Source organism: Hibiscus syriacus, unplaced genomic scaffold (assembly GCF_006381635.1).
Source record: "Hibiscus syriacus cultivar Baekdansim isolate YM2019G1 unplaced genomic scaffold, ASM638163v2 tig00000778_pilon, whole genome shotgun sequence".
NCBI classification, from domain to species: domain Eukaryota; kingdom Viridiplantae; phylum Streptophyta; class Magnoliopsida; order Malvales; family Malvaceae; genus Hibiscus; species Hibiscus syriacus.
This window is the reverse complement of record NW_024061825.1, coordinates 2,227,638-2,245,539: the sequence shown is the minus strand read 5'-3', so window position 1 is coordinate 2,245,539 and position 17,902 is coordinate 2,227,638. Positions and strand designations below refer to the sequence as shown.

Here is a 17,902-nt window from a genome sequence, read left to right as displayed (position 1 = left end):
TTGAGTGTGAACAAAGGAAATTTCATGGTGCATAAGAATGAATGTGGATTTGATAAGTTAAGTAAACTATAGTTGAGATAATTCTGATTGGAAAAAAAATATATGATTAATTGATTAGGGCATGTGCCCTAGATTGAACAATTGTTATTGAATAGCTGTAAGAGTAAAGGTGATAGAGTAATAAGATTTAAAGAAAAGATAAAGTGAGTTAATCAAGTATAATATGGATCTAGATATGGTTATGTATTTTAATCATATAGATATGATGAAGGCAAGGAGATGAATATTTACATTTTTAAAAGGGAGCTTTGAGGGGGAAAAATATACCAAGTACAAGAAATGGTAAAGAATGAGGTTCTATATAAGTGAAAATGCTTATCAAAATTATAAAGATGTGATAAAGATCGGTAATTAGAGATGAATATAAGTGAGATGAATAAAGTATGAAAACACTGGTGAAAGATATGATTTAGTTATGGATAAGGGGATCTTGATTATAGAAAGATGGAGTTTAAAGGATCAGGTATGATAAAGGTTTTATGAAAGTGTAGATTATAAGTTCAATGGAGAAGTAAGAAAAAATGTGCAAGGTAATGTGAAAGATTGTTTGATTCCGTAAAGTATATGTTTAATCACAATTGAAGAAGATGTAAGGTTATGTTCTTGGTTAAACGATGATGGAATAAAAGTTTGGTTATTGTTGCAAGGTAATTAAAAATTTATAAAGAATTTGATTGATTTATGATGTTAAGTGATGAAAATGAATGTTAATGTCTACGTGATGAGTGACATTATATGAATTTTAGAAAGATCAAAAGAAAATGCATAATCGAAGGAGAGAAAAGACAAAAATGGATGAGGTTACTGGTTACTGTTTATATGATAAAAGACAGTAGATGAATGAATAAGGGGAAAAGTTAGTTGAAGAACTAAAGGAATGAAAGATTAAATAAAGGAAACAATATGAGAGTATTAAAAGATATGTTCTTGTCAAAGTGTAAAATGAAAATTCGAGGACGAATTTTCTTAAAAGGAGGGGAGATTTGTAACATCCCAAACTACGGGTTAGTGACTAAATTATAAATTTTCAGAATTTGGTGATAAAAGTAGAATAGTTGAATAGTTCAATGATTTATTTGATGATATTTCCTAAAAGTTGTTAGTAATTATCCAAAGAATTAAAGGGCAAAATGGTCATTTGACAAGAAAGATTTTTTATTTCCTTATAAGATAAGGAAACCCACATGGATTGTGAAGGATGATAATAAGCTTTCATAGTTATCTTCTTCTTCCTTCTTCTCTCAAACGTAAGAGCTCAAAGGCAAAGGTAAGTTTCCTCATTAGTTGATTATTTGTTCAATTAAAGGTTGAGTTTTGATCCTTAGATGATAATTAAGCTTAAGGAAAGCTTAATTTGTCTTAAAATCAAAAGATTAAGAAGTTGTGAAAGATTAAAGAAAATGGGTTTTTAAGAGAATTTATGGAAAAGAGTTGATAAGTTGAATTTGAAACTAAATTTGACTTGTCATCAACTTAATTAAGAGATATGAAGTGTTAGAATTGAATTTAGAACATGTGAAAATTCTGTATGATTCTTAATTTTAAGAATCATAATGAGATATGGAAGATAAAGATGGTTTATATAGATATAAGTTGGTTTTAGTAATGGTAGTTGAGTTTAATGGTATGATAGGGGCTTAAAATAGAAGAATTGAGTGAAGAGTTAATGATTTTCAGGTTTAAACAATAATTTTTGGGTAAAATTTACAGATTATGCAGAGGGTACAAATACCCTATGGGGGGGTATCGATACCCCCTAAAGGAAAAATGGAATTCTTGGTTCATTAAACTAGCTTAAGTTATTAACATCAAGTTTAAGGTTTAGGCTTCTGATAATTATTTTGAAAATTATATTTATGTAGATACAGAGCCTAAACAAGTTCCAGAACAATTAAAGAATTAGGATCGAATCAAAGCAAGGCTAAGATGAGTGCAAATTTAATTGTACTTATGTTATCGAACAAACATTGGTTTGCGATGAGCCAATGATGGAGTTACTATAGTAAGAAGTGACTCCTTAAATGTTATTTGAATTTTTATTTATACGATGTTTATGTGGCATGAGTGTATGTGATATATATTATTGTATATGTTACATGAATTGTATGAATACATGAGTAAATGGAAATGAGTGTATGTAATATGTAATAATGAATTACATGAATAAAGGAAAATATGACATAAGTTATTTGGCATTGATATACGAAATATATGTAAGTATGTACATCAATATATGTATAAGTTTATATGCTATGTGATTATATGCAACATGTGATATATGTTATATGATATGATATGATATGATATGATATGATATGATATGATATGATATGATATGATATGATATGATATGATATGATATGATATGATATGATATGATATGATATGATATGATATGATATGATATGATATGATATGATATGATATGATATGATATGCGAGTTTACATGAACAAATGAGAAATGATATAAACTATATGAAATGATCTATGTGAATACATGTACTTGTGATACATGTGATATGACATAAGACATACGGTTACACATACATGTGGTATGTGACAGAAAAGAAAGAACAAGTTATATGAAATGAACAAATGATAATGCCCATGTTATATGATATGAGAGCTATAGGTATAGTTGGCATGCCAAGAGTCGAGGGTCTACGTGGTCATTCAGGACATATATGTAATTCTATGGAACATGTATGTGGTACTTCGGTACACTTATTTGGTTCATTGTATTATATATGTGGTTCTTAAGGAGTGGTCCTTCGGGACATATGTGATATGTGATCCTTCGGGACATAGTGGTCCTTCGGGACATTTCTAAGCGGTCCTTCGGGACAAATATTCAGTGCCCCTAGTGGGAATTTATACGAGCTGTGGTGACAACATTTGTACACAACCTCAATGTACTCACATACCTTAAGTTCTCACTGGTGTACATGGGCTAATAAAGAGATTAAACAAATATATTGAGTGTGATATGTATATGTGATTGGTTATATGAAAGGATATATGTTTTTAGTTATATGAACTGTATTACATGAATTATATGATGTTAAATGTATTTCTTTATGAAATGATATATGTGACTGTATGCATTTTGATATATGAAATGTTTTATGGTTTTTATTATATGTTTTATATGCCTCACTAAGTCAACGACTTAGCGTGTGATTGTTTCACGCGTAGATTTTTAGAAGAGGAAGATTGATAAAAGTTATGCAAGACATGTCAGTTCCTCCTTTCCAAAGATCAAATCAGAAAAGAATTAAATAGTATGTATTTTGTAATAATGATAGTGGTTGACATGTAATAAAGATTTGAATTCGATATGTTTTTATTGGTTTGTAAAATCATATGATTGAATTTTGTAATGTTTTAAATGTGTAGTTGTACATGGAAATTTTATACGAATGAAAGATTAGTATTTTATGAGTTTTATACATATTTTGCCGAGGTACTGTAGCAGCCTGTAGCAGGAAATCTGTTCCCTATAGCAGGGGAATCGATACCCCTGAAGCAAGCTGGGAAAATTTTAACATTCGGTACTGTTCACGATATTGTTCATTAATGTTCACGGTACTGTTCATACCATATTTTACTGTTCATAAAAACGTATATTTTCTTAAATTGGTTATAACAAACATGATTCAACAATATATTATCATATTTTCTTAATATAAGTTAAAATATTTTGCTATTTACCAAGAATATGGTTTCGAAAAGTCAATGTGACATCTCGGACTCATATCTGGGTCGGGTATGGGTTGGGGTGTTACAGTAACCGGATCTGGGTTGGGTTGGCCCATTTGGGCTTTGTAATTTGGGTTTGGGCCAAGTTGTAACCTAATAATAATAATAAAATTATTAATAATAGTGATAATAATTAAAATAATAATAATAATAATTAACAATTAAAACCAAGATAAAAACGAGTATCTACATGTAGTATGTGTCGAAGATACATATTTATACGAGCATATGTCGAACGAATGATGGTGGTGACGACATCTATGTATTTTATATTTAATAATTCAATAAGTACATGTTTAAAATATTTTTTTAAATATTTTTTTAAAATCATATATAATAATGTGAGATGTGAAAATATCATGATAAAAAATTATTGATTTTAAGCTATTAAAGATAATTCTTAAACTTGATTAGACTTATATCAATACGATAATCAAAACAATCATTTCATTGTGAAATACGTTAGGATCACAATATCTATAATTGTCTATGATCGCCGTATTAATATGAATCTGATCATATTTAAGAATTATATTTGACAATATACAATCGACAAGCTTTTGTCGTATTGTTTATATATGATTTTTTAAAAAAATTTAAATATAGTATATTAAACAACCACTCATTAAATAATATATATATATATATATATATATATATATATATATATTATTGATTATGAAAAATCGTAAAGTCACGTTAATATAATATCACCAAAAACAACTTAGTTAAAAATAGTTTAGAAAGTAAAAGATCTTATATTTAAGTCTCAAGTAGTATATATTTATTTTATTTTTAACTAATTATTTATTTACGTACAAACTCAATATTAAAACGTATTCATATAATATATATTTACAATAATTAAGAATTACTTATAAATAAATTAGTTGTTAATTAAAAATAAAAGAAATATATAGGAATACTTAAGATCTAAACAAAAAATCCTTTTTAAATAAATTTGGGTAAATTACATGTTCAGTACCTAAATTATTACTTTAATTCCTTTTTAGTACCTAAACTTTTCTTATTCAAAATCATACCACACAACAGTCATCATTGAAAAAAAATAAGAAAAACGTACCACACGAAAGTTCTATTAATTTTCTAAAAATGGAGTATCAAATTAAAACCTGAATTAAGCATCTGGTATGATTTAAAAGAAAATAAAGTTTGGGTACCAAAATAGAATAAAGATATTAGTTTTGATACTAAAAGTGTAGTTTACTCTATTTTTCAAAGAAAGTAATTGGATAAACTACAAGTTTAGTACCTAAATTATGGGGTTTGAAGGTTTGCCAAGGTCGGTTTTTGTCAAACGAGGAACGGGTACGACGACACTTGGCTTCAAATGCCAGTTGCGTTGTTTGCGGTGCTTCTGTAGAAAGCACGTCCCACATACTTCGAGATTGTCCGACGACCTAGGCGTTATCCGATCATGGAGGATGATTAGGATATTCTCTTCGAAACGATGATTTGGTGTCTCTGGACTCGCAGGAATAAACTGATATTTGATATGGGATTTACATTCGGGGAAAGTATTATTTAGTAGAGTCGGTCGACGACTAAAGGAGGAACGATAAATGCCTATCGGAGGAAGAATTCTGGGAGAAGTTCTCGTGGTCAAATAGCGAATTGGGAGGCTATTTGGTCGACACCTCCGGATGATTGGTTAAAGTTGAATACGAATGGTGCTCGACGAACTTCTGTCGGATGGGTGTTATTCGTAATCAACAAGCGACATGGATAACGGGTTTTTCTTAAAACATTGAGTATTATACTGTGATTGATGCAGTGCTGTGAGGTCTTTATACGAGATTAAGTATGGCTTGTGACATGAATGTTTGACGGCTTATTCTTGAATCCGATAGCAGGGAGGCAATTGTCGTGCTTCAACGTCAACCTGGGGTTGATGGTATTTCTACGATGGCCTCCCATGTCCTTGCCTTCGTCCAGTTGGCTTCTTCAATTTAAGTATGTTCTCAGAGAGTGCAACCGCGTTGCTGACGGTTTAGCCTGGTTAGCTGGAAACCAATCGGAGGTTTTTCAGGTGTTTTGGGAGCCACCAAGGGAAGCGGTGGACCACCTCCACTCGGATGCTCAAGCTGCTTTGAACGCTTAGTGACTAGCTTATTTCCTTCGTACTCAAAAACAAATATAATGTCTGGTTTTCAAAAAGAAAATATTTGTCGGTATTTGACATTAAAATATTTTACAAATATTTTTTATAGTATAGAATTACTTTTATAATAAACTTTTTTCTTTAACCGTTAATTGAATCGTTTTTTTTAAAAAATGTTAATCGAATTAACCGAAAATTTTTATAATTTATTTAATTATATTAATTTGAATATAATAACAATATTTTTCTTATTTGGGTTAAAATTTTAATTAGATATTGATAATTTAATAAGTTTAGTGTGGTTAAAAAATAATTAAGTCTTAATTCTTAAAGAGTTCAATTTTAAAATATGTATTTAATAAATATAATATTTTTCATATTTAATAATTTTAATTAATTTAATTAATTCAGTGAAATAATCGATTTTGAACTGAATTAACCGTTAACCGAATATTAAAAAAAATGTCAACCGTTCTTCGACTGAATTAATTCGATGACCGACCGAATTAATCAAATTAATTTAATTCGATCGGTTAATTCGGTTAAAATAAAAAAATAACACCCCTAAACCCAAACGTTCAATAATGAAAATGTTTCCAACAGTTAAGTGGCTTATATTCAAAGCAGGCCCACTTCCCTCGAATTGATGAACGAGGAAGACGAAGCCTCCATCACCATTGATGACCCATCCGCCAACGCCCTATCAACAGCGCAGACAAAAAAAAAAACTCCTTTATCTGACTTTTAGACGGTTCTAGCAGTTTTATTAAAGTAATATTTTTATATAAATTTGTAAGTTTTATGTATTTTCTTGTGTTTATAGTGTGTGGTATGTAAAATTTTATACGTTTAAAGAATTTTTTCTGTCATATTCTTACTTCAATCATAAATTTATATGTTCAAGAAAAAAAGTATGGCAGTAAATTGGATAAGCGTAATTGCTTTGGATTATTGATCCTTTGATGCCTATAATTGCTTTTTCTGTCTCATTTCTATTTTCGATCTAAACTTAAAAAAAGTTCTCTTTTTTCTTTCTTGAGTGCTTCAAGTGATTTTCCCCAGAAAGAAAAGAAAGTTCTTTTAAGACCGACTATATTCGGACAAAAGGGAAAAAGGAAACATGTCACTACTTAGGAGGAGGAAACCCATCAATGAATCTTCAGATTCAAAACCCTTATTGGAGAAAGAGGAAGAAGAACAACACCAAGGTCATGATGAAGACGACGACGACGATGGTAATGGTAAAAACAAGAAAAACCCATCAAAGATCAATAAGAAACGTGGGGAGAAACCACCATCGCCACCGTCACCACCACCGTCTAAGTGGTCGTGTTTGGACACGTGCTGTTGGTTCATCGGTTGCATATGTATAACGTGGTGGCTGCTGTTGTTCCTTTACAATGCAATGCCAGCTTCGTTTCCTCAGTATGTAACGGAGGCAATAACAGGTCCTTTGCCCGACCCGCCTGGCGTGAAGCTTAAGAAGGAAGGGTTGGAGGCTAAGCATCCGGTGGTGTTTGTTCCGGGGATTGTCACCGGTGGGCTTGAGTTGTGGGAAGGAAGAGAGTGTGCTGAAGGGTTGTTTAGAAAGCGGCTATGGGGTGGTACTTTTGGTGAAGTGTATAAAAGGTATTAATCTTTTAGCTGCCTGCTTTCTTTTATTGGAAGTTTTTTGTGTGTGTTTCTCATCTAATGAAGGTATAATTTTGGGGAAAACAGCTTGCCAGTTGTTGCACTTGCCATCTAGCTGGGAATTAGGTGAACTTTATGGTGATTTAACTGGTGTTTTTATAGGATTTTTAGTTGATTTCGTTGAACAAATATTGATGATTAAAATTTGGTAATTATCTACTTGCTAGCCATTTTCCAGGTTCAAACCCCTTGATTAAGTGTAGTTTTATGGTTTGGATAAAGTGTATTGAGCATTTGAGTATTGTTTTTAAGGTTGCGTGCTGATTTTGTGCACCTGATATTGATGACTGCTGTTGCATTTTTTTGTTGTGTGATAAAAGGTCTTGTTTATGAATTTTTGGTAATTAAAGTCAAGTGTCTACTTGCTGTCGTTTTCCGGATTCAGAACACCGGATTTTTTTTTTTTTTTGGTTTTGTATAAGGGGTACCGGTGATTAAAATGCTGTTCTTAGGATTGTTTCTTGATTTGGTATACCAGGTATTGATAATTTGATGTATATTTGGTTGTGGGATAAAATAACTAGTGTGTGAATTTTCAGTAATTAAGGTTAAGTATCTACATACTATCCCTTTCACTAATTCAAAACCCCAGAAATCAGGTGTAGTTTTATAATTTTCAGTAAGGGGTACTAGTGATTTCGATGCCGTTTTTAGCACTGTTTGTTGGTTTAATACATTGATGATTTATGTTGCAGTTTTGTTTGCCTGATAAAAGGTATAGTTTATGAAGTTTTTGACAATCCTATTTTGATCATGGATTCAGACCTTGGAATTAGCTTCTCTATTTATAAACAGGAAGAAAGATGCATACAACCGGAGAACTGTATATAGAAGAAGCTTGTGCATCGCGTTGGAGAATTAACCTTGCAGTTTTTGGTGTTGTACTGTTGCTTCTAATTATAGTTATAAGTAACTATGTTTTATTGATATATTTTGGAACTCCAGGTCACTTTTGTTTAGTTATTTGTGAGTATTTAATTTGCAATTTATATGAAAAGTTGAATATTGAAGTTTTGTTGTGATTTGAGGTTATAAAGGGGTAGTTGTTGAATGGAATCTTAAGTTGGTTTGTTACTTATAGTGGCTAAATTGTAGGTAGGATTAGTTTAACTTTGTGCAAGCTATATTTCTAAACTAGTTTACAGTTTTGGTAGTCATTTGAGTTTTTTTCTTCTTTTCCACCTGATTTTGAATGTCATGGTGTGTCTACCGACTACCACCTATGTTGTTCCGACTCTTCATATCCGTGTTGGACACATACACATATCCAACGAGCACTAAGTCCGAGTAACATATGCTCATATGGTCTTGTCATGAGGGCTATCTGTTTATTATGTGCTTCTTGTTTTGAATACTGGTTTTCATGCTTTTCTTGATATGGCAGACGACGTATTGGAGTTGGATTGATATCACTACTCTTTCAATTGTGTGCCTTGCTGTTTTAAGGTGTAACATGAAGTTGCATGATGTATTAAAACAATAAGGAACCAGAAGGACCCTGTTAGCTTTTTGTTTGTTTACGGTAACCTGCAACAGATTGATCATCTTAAATGTATTTTACGTACTGAAAGCAACATTTCTTTAGAATGTAAAGTGTAGTACAGTTGTTTAAAGAATTTGCAATCTGGTAAAAGCGAAAAACATCATATTGTATTAGAATGGGGATAACTTGTTGTGTTGAATGGCCTATTGCAATCTGCTTGCTCCTTGTTCTGGTTCAATAGCATTTTGATTTGTAAATGACAGTTGTGTGTCTAAATTATGAACTCCTAGTATCGCTTGGATAATTGATGTTATCTGGTTTTCTCATATGCTATGTAGACCTCTGTGCTGGGTGGAGCACATGTCATTGGATAATGAAACCGGATTAGATCCTTGTGGTATAAGAGTGAGACCCGTCTCTGGACTAGTAGCTGCGGATTATTTTGCTCCAGGGTATTTTGTGTGGGCAGTTCTTATTGCTAACTTGGCTCGGATCGGATACGAGGAGAAAAACATGTATATGGCTGCCTATGACTGGAGACTCTCTTTTCAAAACACTGAGGTAAAAAATTTCCTGAACTAGAATTTTTCTTGATGGTAGGCTCGTTGGTAGTATAATTAATTGATTATGCATTTTCTTTTTATTATTCTGCTTTTGTTTTGAACACTGTATGCTGTTGACATCTTTCAATTAATCAGGTACGTGATCAGACACTGAGCCGTATTAAGAGTAACATCGAACTGCTGGTTGCTACGAATGGAGGGAGAAAAGTAGTAGCCATTCCACACTCCATGGGAGTTCTGTATTTCCTACATTTCATGAAGTGGGTTGAGGCACCAGCTCCCATGGGTGGTGGGGGTGGCCCAGATTGGTGTTCAAAGCATATTAAAGCTGTGATTAACATCGGTGGGCCGTTTCTCGGTGTTCCAAAAGCTATTGCCGGGCTTTTTTCTGCTGAGGCAAAGGATATTGCAGTTGCCAGGTACCTTACAAATATACTTTCTTAGAAGCAACCAACTATATCTTACATTAGTTGATCTTTGATGTCATTATATCTCTTTCCAAGCAATAACTTTGGAGTTTGCATGGTGTCAGGAAAATTTGAAACACAAATGAACCCACATTTTACTATTAACAATATTTTCATACATTCTAAGTTACCTTAGAATTTGGTTAGGTGTTAAGTTTTAAACATGCCGAAAGCAACCATAGATCTCATTTACTCGTTAATGTCATGACATTGGGCCATTTTCTAATTTGTAGTAAGTTGCAGTGTGTATAGTATGGCAGATTATGTGAAAAGAATATATGCATACAATAGAACATTATTCAAACTTAGGTTTTCTTTCATCTTACGGTGATCAAGACTGTAAACAAACCCAAGTTTGAACGAACATATCTTTGTTCATGTTCTTTTTTCATTTTTAAGCTTGTTCATATTTGATTCATGTTCCTTGAGAATTTTAAAATTGTGTTCGTGCTCGTTTATTTAAAATTATGTGTCCATGTTCATTTATTTAAAATTATGTGTTTGTGTTCGTTTATTTAAAATTATGTCCTTGTCAAAAAGCATCCGGTAATTTTGCCTATATTTTTCGAGCTCGGAAATTGGTCCACGTGTAAGTTACTTTACTAGATGATAATATCATCTATTTCAAAAGCACATCCAGGTAATTTTGTTTTTTCTTACAGTAGTACTAAAAAGGAACCCGAAATGCAGGGCTCTTGCACCAGGTTTTCTGGATAATGACATATTTCAGTTTCAAACATTGCAACATGTGATGAGAATGAGCCGGACTTGGGATTCAACCATGTCGATGGTACCGAGAGGTGGAGACACAATATGGGGTGGTCTAGACTGGTCACCGGAGGAAGGATATTCTTGTAGCAAAAAAGGAGAACAGAAGAATAACACTCAGATTATGGACCAAACCGGTGCTGAAAATGCAGTTTGTAAAGGTAGAAGTGCAAATTATGGAAGGATTATATCTTTCGGAAAAGATGTTGCCGAGGCACCTTCATCCGACATAGAGAGGATAGACTTCAGGGTAATTCATTTCTCGTGTAATCTTGGAGGTTCCCTGTTAGCTTATTGCTCGAGTCCCTGTAGCATAGTTAACTTACCATGTTGTGCTGTATGACTATTTTTTATGGCAATGTTCAGGGTGCTATTAAAGGTCACAGTGCTGCAAACACAACTTGTCGAGACGTGTGGACGGAATATCATGACATGGGATTTACTGGTATCAAGGCAGTAGCTGAGTATAAAACTTACACTGCTGAATCAACTGTTGACTTGCTTCATTTTATTGCTCCGAAAATGATGGCTCGCGGTACTGCTCATTTCTCCTATGGAATTGCAGACAACTTAGATGACCCTAAGTATAAACACTACAAGTATTGGTCGAATCCTTTGGAAACAACGTGAGAAACCTATCCCATCATTTCGTTTCGTTTCTTGTTGCTTGGTTTACTCTTCATTTCCTTTTTTTTTTGGTCTCCTCTCGGTTTTTGTATCTTTAATCTGAATCTGTTGCCTATAAGTTGATAGAAGTCCAATCTACACTTATCTGAGTTAAGTTTTGATTATTTTCTTGAATTATACTTAGTTTTCCTTTCTACTTGCAGCCGGCCACGATATAATGCACTTTTTGGCCGGCCGTGATTTTTGTTTTCATGTCGATTGATTTAGATAATGCCTATTGCAATATGTATGTGTACACTCATTTGGTTCATAAATGTTCACCTTTCAGTCTTCACTGTCACTCTTATTCCGCAGGTTGCCAAATGCTCCAGATATGGAAATTTTTTCTCTATATGGAGTTGGCCTACCGACTGAACGAGCATATGTGTACAAGTTATCTCCGCATGCCGAGTGTAGTATTCCATTTAAGATCGACACATCGGCTGATGATGAAGACACCTGCCTGAGGGATGGTGTGTATTCTGTTGACGGGGACGAGACAGTACCGGTTTTAAGTGCTGGTTTCATGTCTGCTAAAGGTTGGCGTGGTAAAACTCGATTTAATCCATCTGGGATTCGAACGTACGTAAGGGAGTACAATCATTCGCCCCCAGCCAACCTACTCGAGGGGCGCGGCACCCTTAGCGGTGCTCATGTTGATATCATGGGAAATTTTGCATTGATCGAGGATGTTATAAGGTTAGCTGCCGGTGCTTCCGGTGAAGAACTGGGAGGGGATCAAGTTCATTCAAATATCTTTAACTGGTCCGAGAAGATCAAGTTGCAACTGGTACGTACTCTGTTCTCTCTTCCTTCCGAGTTTTGTTATTTCGACTCTTCATTTTTCCTGAAAACACTCGAATACGAATAACATGTGCAGGACGACGAGACTCCGGTACATTCATCCAGGTGATTCAATGAGGTGGCTTCCATATTGCTTGAACAAATGAGGAACATAGATAATTTCTTTGTATGGTATTTGAGAAGTGAAGCAGGATTATTGGATTGTAGATATCATTGTTTAGCTGCTATACCTTTACCTCAACATTATCTAAATTGTAACATAATTTTACCAAGGATTATGCATTGAACCTATTGGGGGTTGGATTTTTTTATAGGTATATTATATTTTTTATTTTCTTGAAAATATTTGTATTTGATGCATACAGTCATTAGTATGCAATATGACAAGGTTGTGGTTTCAGCATATTTTGATATAGATAATATATTGTAGGTAAGTTTAGTATTATTTTAGGCATAATATCAAAACTAGTACTCAATGTTTATCAAAATAATCATTTTGATGTAAAATTTGTGGAGAGTATTTTGGCCTTAATTGTTTCATTTTAGGGCAAAAAGTTCTTATAGATGAAAATCGTTAGTTAATATAGGATTAATTTTTTAAAATAGGGTTTTTTAATCTTAAAATAAAATGTTGTGGACTAAAATGTTTTAGAAAAATAATTTAGGGTTAAATTGACTACTCTATCTAATATTTGGGATCTTTTTACCTTAAAATAAAATGTTAGAGGTTAAAATGCTCTCAATAAAGAATAAAGATCAAAATGATTATTTTAATACACGGATACTAGTTTTGATATTACGAAAAAGTCTAAATAATAGACTTTAATTTAAGGCTAAAGAATGATAAAAATAAGCACGATCGAAAATATGATAAAAAACATAACGTTTTAGATTGTAACTTAAAATGTTATGAATGTCACATTTTAAGTACGTCCAACTTAAAATATTATACATGGTTAGTTACACCTATTTTCACCATTTTTAACCTTAAATTAACGTATTATACCATAAAACTATTACGAAATTATGTCTATTTTTAAAAAGTGTATTTTTTAAAAAGTTTAATATTAAAGTGGTTTAGGGTATTATTTTTAGGAAGTGTTCTTTAATATTTAAAAATATTTATATTAAGATATTGTTTTTATAAGATAAAAGGTTTAATTATATAAATGAGGAAAGATGTATAATTTTTTTTTTCACTGAATGTGAATTTTGAGAGAGCAAAAACTTGTAACACTAAATAGGAAAACAAAAAAGAAAGAGAAGGTTTATCAGACTCGGAAAAACAATGAGAGCACCGGCCTCGATTATCTTCGGAAATGTAATCTCATTAAAGGAGGTCGGCAACGTCGACGGCAGCTCCTCGATGATAACTTTGTGGAACTTCTGGATATCGAACAACATCCTCTCATCATCTAGAGTCACAAAGTTAATGGCAACACCTTTTCTTCCAAACCTTCCACTTCGTCCGATTCGGTGGAGGTAGTTTTCTGGTTGAGTGGGCAGATCGTAGTTTATGACAAGAGAGACTTGCTGCACATCAGTACCACGAGCCAAGAGATCGGTTGTGATGAGAACACGAGAAGAACCAGAACGGAATTCACGCATGATGACATCACGAGTATTTAGGTCCATGTATCTATACCATCTGTAGGATCTAAACATCTCATGCATAGACTATAGTTTCTCTCTATATCTCTGCAATCAAGCTATGGAAACATGCTTAACAAATGTTACTAAAAATATCAGATTATTTTGAAAAAAAGAAAACACAAAATCGAATATGCATGTTTAATGCAACCATTTGACCCTTATGCATCCAATCAATCCACGGTAGGGGATAGTCTTTTCGAACTTTAGTTCACTCAAATTTGGGCATACAACTTTATGGTTCTATCCTTCTTTTGCATGACGTGGTATCTACACGGTTGTGTAGGAATTGTGTAAAGGTTTTCATTGGCGTATTGGCATTGATAGTAACCTTCGGGTTCACCAAAACCATTGGAGTGGTACTGTGCCTATCCAATTTGAGACGACATATGTTGACAGCCTCTCTCAACCTCTACACTGCCATGATTTTATGTTACTTATGGTCATCCAATGGGATTCACAACGTGTACATCAAGTGTTTTCCTCTATTGACGTAGCTACAATTTAGAATTGTCCTATAACTTTGGTTATGGTGGATATTGTCTTTTGGAGCGATCATTCATTTGGAACATATTCTGTGAGGTCTGCATACTATTGGCTTAGGAGACAACAAAGGACAATGCTTTCAGTCTCGTGACTTTGGATTTACTTGTCTCGTTTATGTACTGTTACAGATTATTGGGCTAATTATTTTTTAATGTAATATATTATGTTACCTAGTTTAGCATGATTAGAGTTGTGTATATACCCTCTCTACTAATCAATAAAATACTAGTGAAAATTACAGTCTATATTGATTTCTGCATAGTATCATATGTTCTAAAATATTTGAGTGGTTGAAAGATTTTTTTTCTGGGGTTGTTTGGGTATGAAAAAGAAAAGGGTGTTTTGGTCTTTTTCCACAGATAAATTTTGGAGGCTCCTCTCTCGACACCGCCAGCACTAGGAGGTCCATCGTGCACCGATCGACCAATTTGGAAAGACTGTCTCTACTTGATTCCGGCCACACCCTATCATCGCTCCTTGTTTTTGGTTCATTTTTGGGTTGGGTGTCTTTATTTTGGTGTTATTTGATTACTCATTTAATTTCTTTTGTGGGTTGTTGGTAACTCTCCAAATGAGTTATCATTTAAGCTTGTTTCACCTAGGTTAAGCTTAATCTTTAGCACGGTAACACGTATGTCTTTAGCACATTAACACTTAATAATTTTCAAAAGATTTGCCTCACTATGTTCCAAACTTAATCTTTTTTATACTTAATTTGCTTCGAATGCAAAGTCAATCACGATCTGTACAAAATCATAAATTATATCGATACATATGTTAGTATTGTACTAACATAAATATATTTCCGAAGCAAAATCCATAATCTTTCTTGAAACTTATTCACCATCAAATACTTCAACACTTATTAAATCTTTTAATTTTGGCACCAACTTTTTCAACTTATATAAAATGGTCCTTCACCATTTTATCACTTAAACTTTCAATACCAAAAATTTCAGCATTGAAATAATTACCACCCACATACATATACAAAGGCACAATACATCCTAACACTCATTTCAATTCCAAAACAACAATTTTCAGCATATTACATCAATTATAGAACAATTACACAACAACCCATTATTTTCCAAAAATTGCCAATTTGGTCCCCCAACTTTTTGAAAATTACCAAATGGTTCCTATATTTTTATAAGGCTTGTAGAATACTTCCTACATCATTTCCAGTCCTTACATAATTTTTCTATAATTTTTCTCATCCATACAAGCCATGGTCAAATGTTCCAAAGTCCTAAAACTTGGGTTTTCATGATTTTGCTCAATTTTGATTCGATTCAAGCATGAAATCAACCTTCACTCAGCCTTATAACATCTCTACAATCAAAGCCCTAATCAAATTCCATTAAAACACAAAGTCTACCCAAGTTATAGTTTGGTCGAATATCAAAGAAACATTTCTAGGAATATTGAACATGTTTTAATCATCACACAAGCTTGAAAATGAATCTACAACCTCAAAAACATCAAGATTCATCATCAATTCCATAAACCCTAATATGAACATAGAATTTGGGATCTTTGAAATCAAGCAAGATTAGCAAGCATAAATGGTACCAAAAGATAACGTTTTTCGCGTAGAATAATTTTCTATTTCACGACATAACTCAAAATCCAAAGGAAATTACTCAAAATTTGAAAAGAAACTTTCTCTCACCTTTGGAGGAGCTCACGGCTTGGGATGAGGAAGATGAACAAAATAACATGAAATTTTATATTAATTTCATGTTAATTTACCTTTAATTTAAGCTTAAATAAATATTTTATTCATTTAATGGAGAAAAGACCAATTTACCCTTAATGAAACTTCATATTTACCATAAAACCAAGACACTTAACATTATCATCTTCCAAAAGTCAAATATGAACAAAATATATCCCACTTTACCATTTTTCCCTTGCAATTCCCCAAAAATTACAATCTTATCACTTTAATCCAACGATCCAAATTTAACATGGAATTAAATCATCAAATCCAATGGTTATAATATTTTCCATTATTTTAAAATGTGGAAATAATATTTTTAAGCCTAATTGACCATCCTTCAAATTTTTCCAAAATTTCTATGCGATCTAATTTACCGAATTTTTACCGGACTTTAACACTTTCTATTTTTTAACTCAATTTCCAGATCAAGAATCTGATTTCAATAAAACTCCAATTTCAAGAGTAAACTATCTATTTATGCAATAAAAATTATTTTTTGGAAAATTACCACTTAGGTCCCTGAACTTTTCCAAAGTTTATACTTTAGCCACTAAACTTTCAAATTTTACATTTTTGGTCACTAAACAAAATTTGGGGTATTACAACTCTCCCCCTTAATTAAATTTGTCATCGAATTTTAATATGTACCTGATGTGAAGAGGTGTGGATGTTGCTTTCTTATGTCCTCCTCTCTTTCCCACGTAGATTCCTTGACTTTATGATTTCGCCAAAGCACTTTAACTAGAGGAATCGTCTTTCTACGCAGTTCTTTGATTTCTCAAGCCAGAATCTGCACTGGTTCTTTTTCATAAGTCAAATCCGGTCGAATTTCAATTTCCTACGATGCAATGACATGTGAAGGATCCGATCGATACTTCCTAAGCATCGACACATGAAAAACATTATGAACTTTGTCCAACTCCGGAGGTAATGCTAACTGGTAGGCCACCGATCCGACTCTCTTTAATATCTCATATGGTCCAATGAATCTTGGACTTAATTTTCTTTTGAGCCCAAAACACAATATCTTTTTCCAAAGTGATACTTTAAGAAAGACTTTATCACCTTCGTGGATTTCAATCTCTTTTCTCTTCAAGTCTGCATAAGACTTCTGCATATTATTTATCTCACTTGCAACCACTTTTGATTACCATATATGACCTTGATATTCCTATTGTCCTTCAAAAAGTTAGACGTACATGTACATACCCAATTTCTTCTATTGTTTCCTATAATCGTTTGTCATCCTCTTCTCGTACTTTTCTTACATGTTTAGATACTATTTTTATCCCCAAAAACTATTCGAGAGGTATTAGCTTATCCAGGATGATGTACAACTATGCTATAGGAAATAATTGCTTTAGAGGACAATGGTACGTGGAATTTGGTACCTTTAGCTACTGGTAAGCAAGTTATTAGATACAAATGGGTGTTTACTTTTAAATTCAATCCTAATGTCTCTATTAATCGATTGAAAGCTTGACTTGTTGCTAAAGAATATGCTCAGACCTATGGTATAAATTATTATGTTACATTTTCTCCCGTTGCTAAACTTGTTTCTATCAGATTATTTATCTCACTTGCAACCACTTTTT

General features: G+C 32.8%; 1 protein-coding gene across 1 annotated transcript; it reads left to right on the top strand.

Moving 5' to 3' along the window:
• Nucleotides 1-6,972: 6,972 nt before the first annotated feature.
• Nucleotides 6,973-12,628, top strand: LOC120115067 (phospholipid:diacylglycerol acyltransferase 1-like). Its single transcript, XM_039135829.1, has 7 exons — nt 6,973-7,571; nt 9,456-9,678; nt 9,816-10,099; nt 10,838-11,165; nt 11,282-11,541; nt 11,897-12,371; nt 12,462-12,628. Exons 1-7 carry the CDS (start codon nt 7,063-7,065, stop codon nt 12,492-12,494), a joined length of 2,112 nt encoding a protein of 703 aa, XP_038991760.1. The 5' UTR covers nt 6,973-7,062; the 3' UTR covers nt 12,495-12,628.
• Nucleotides 12,629-17,902: the final 5,274 nt, after the last annotated feature.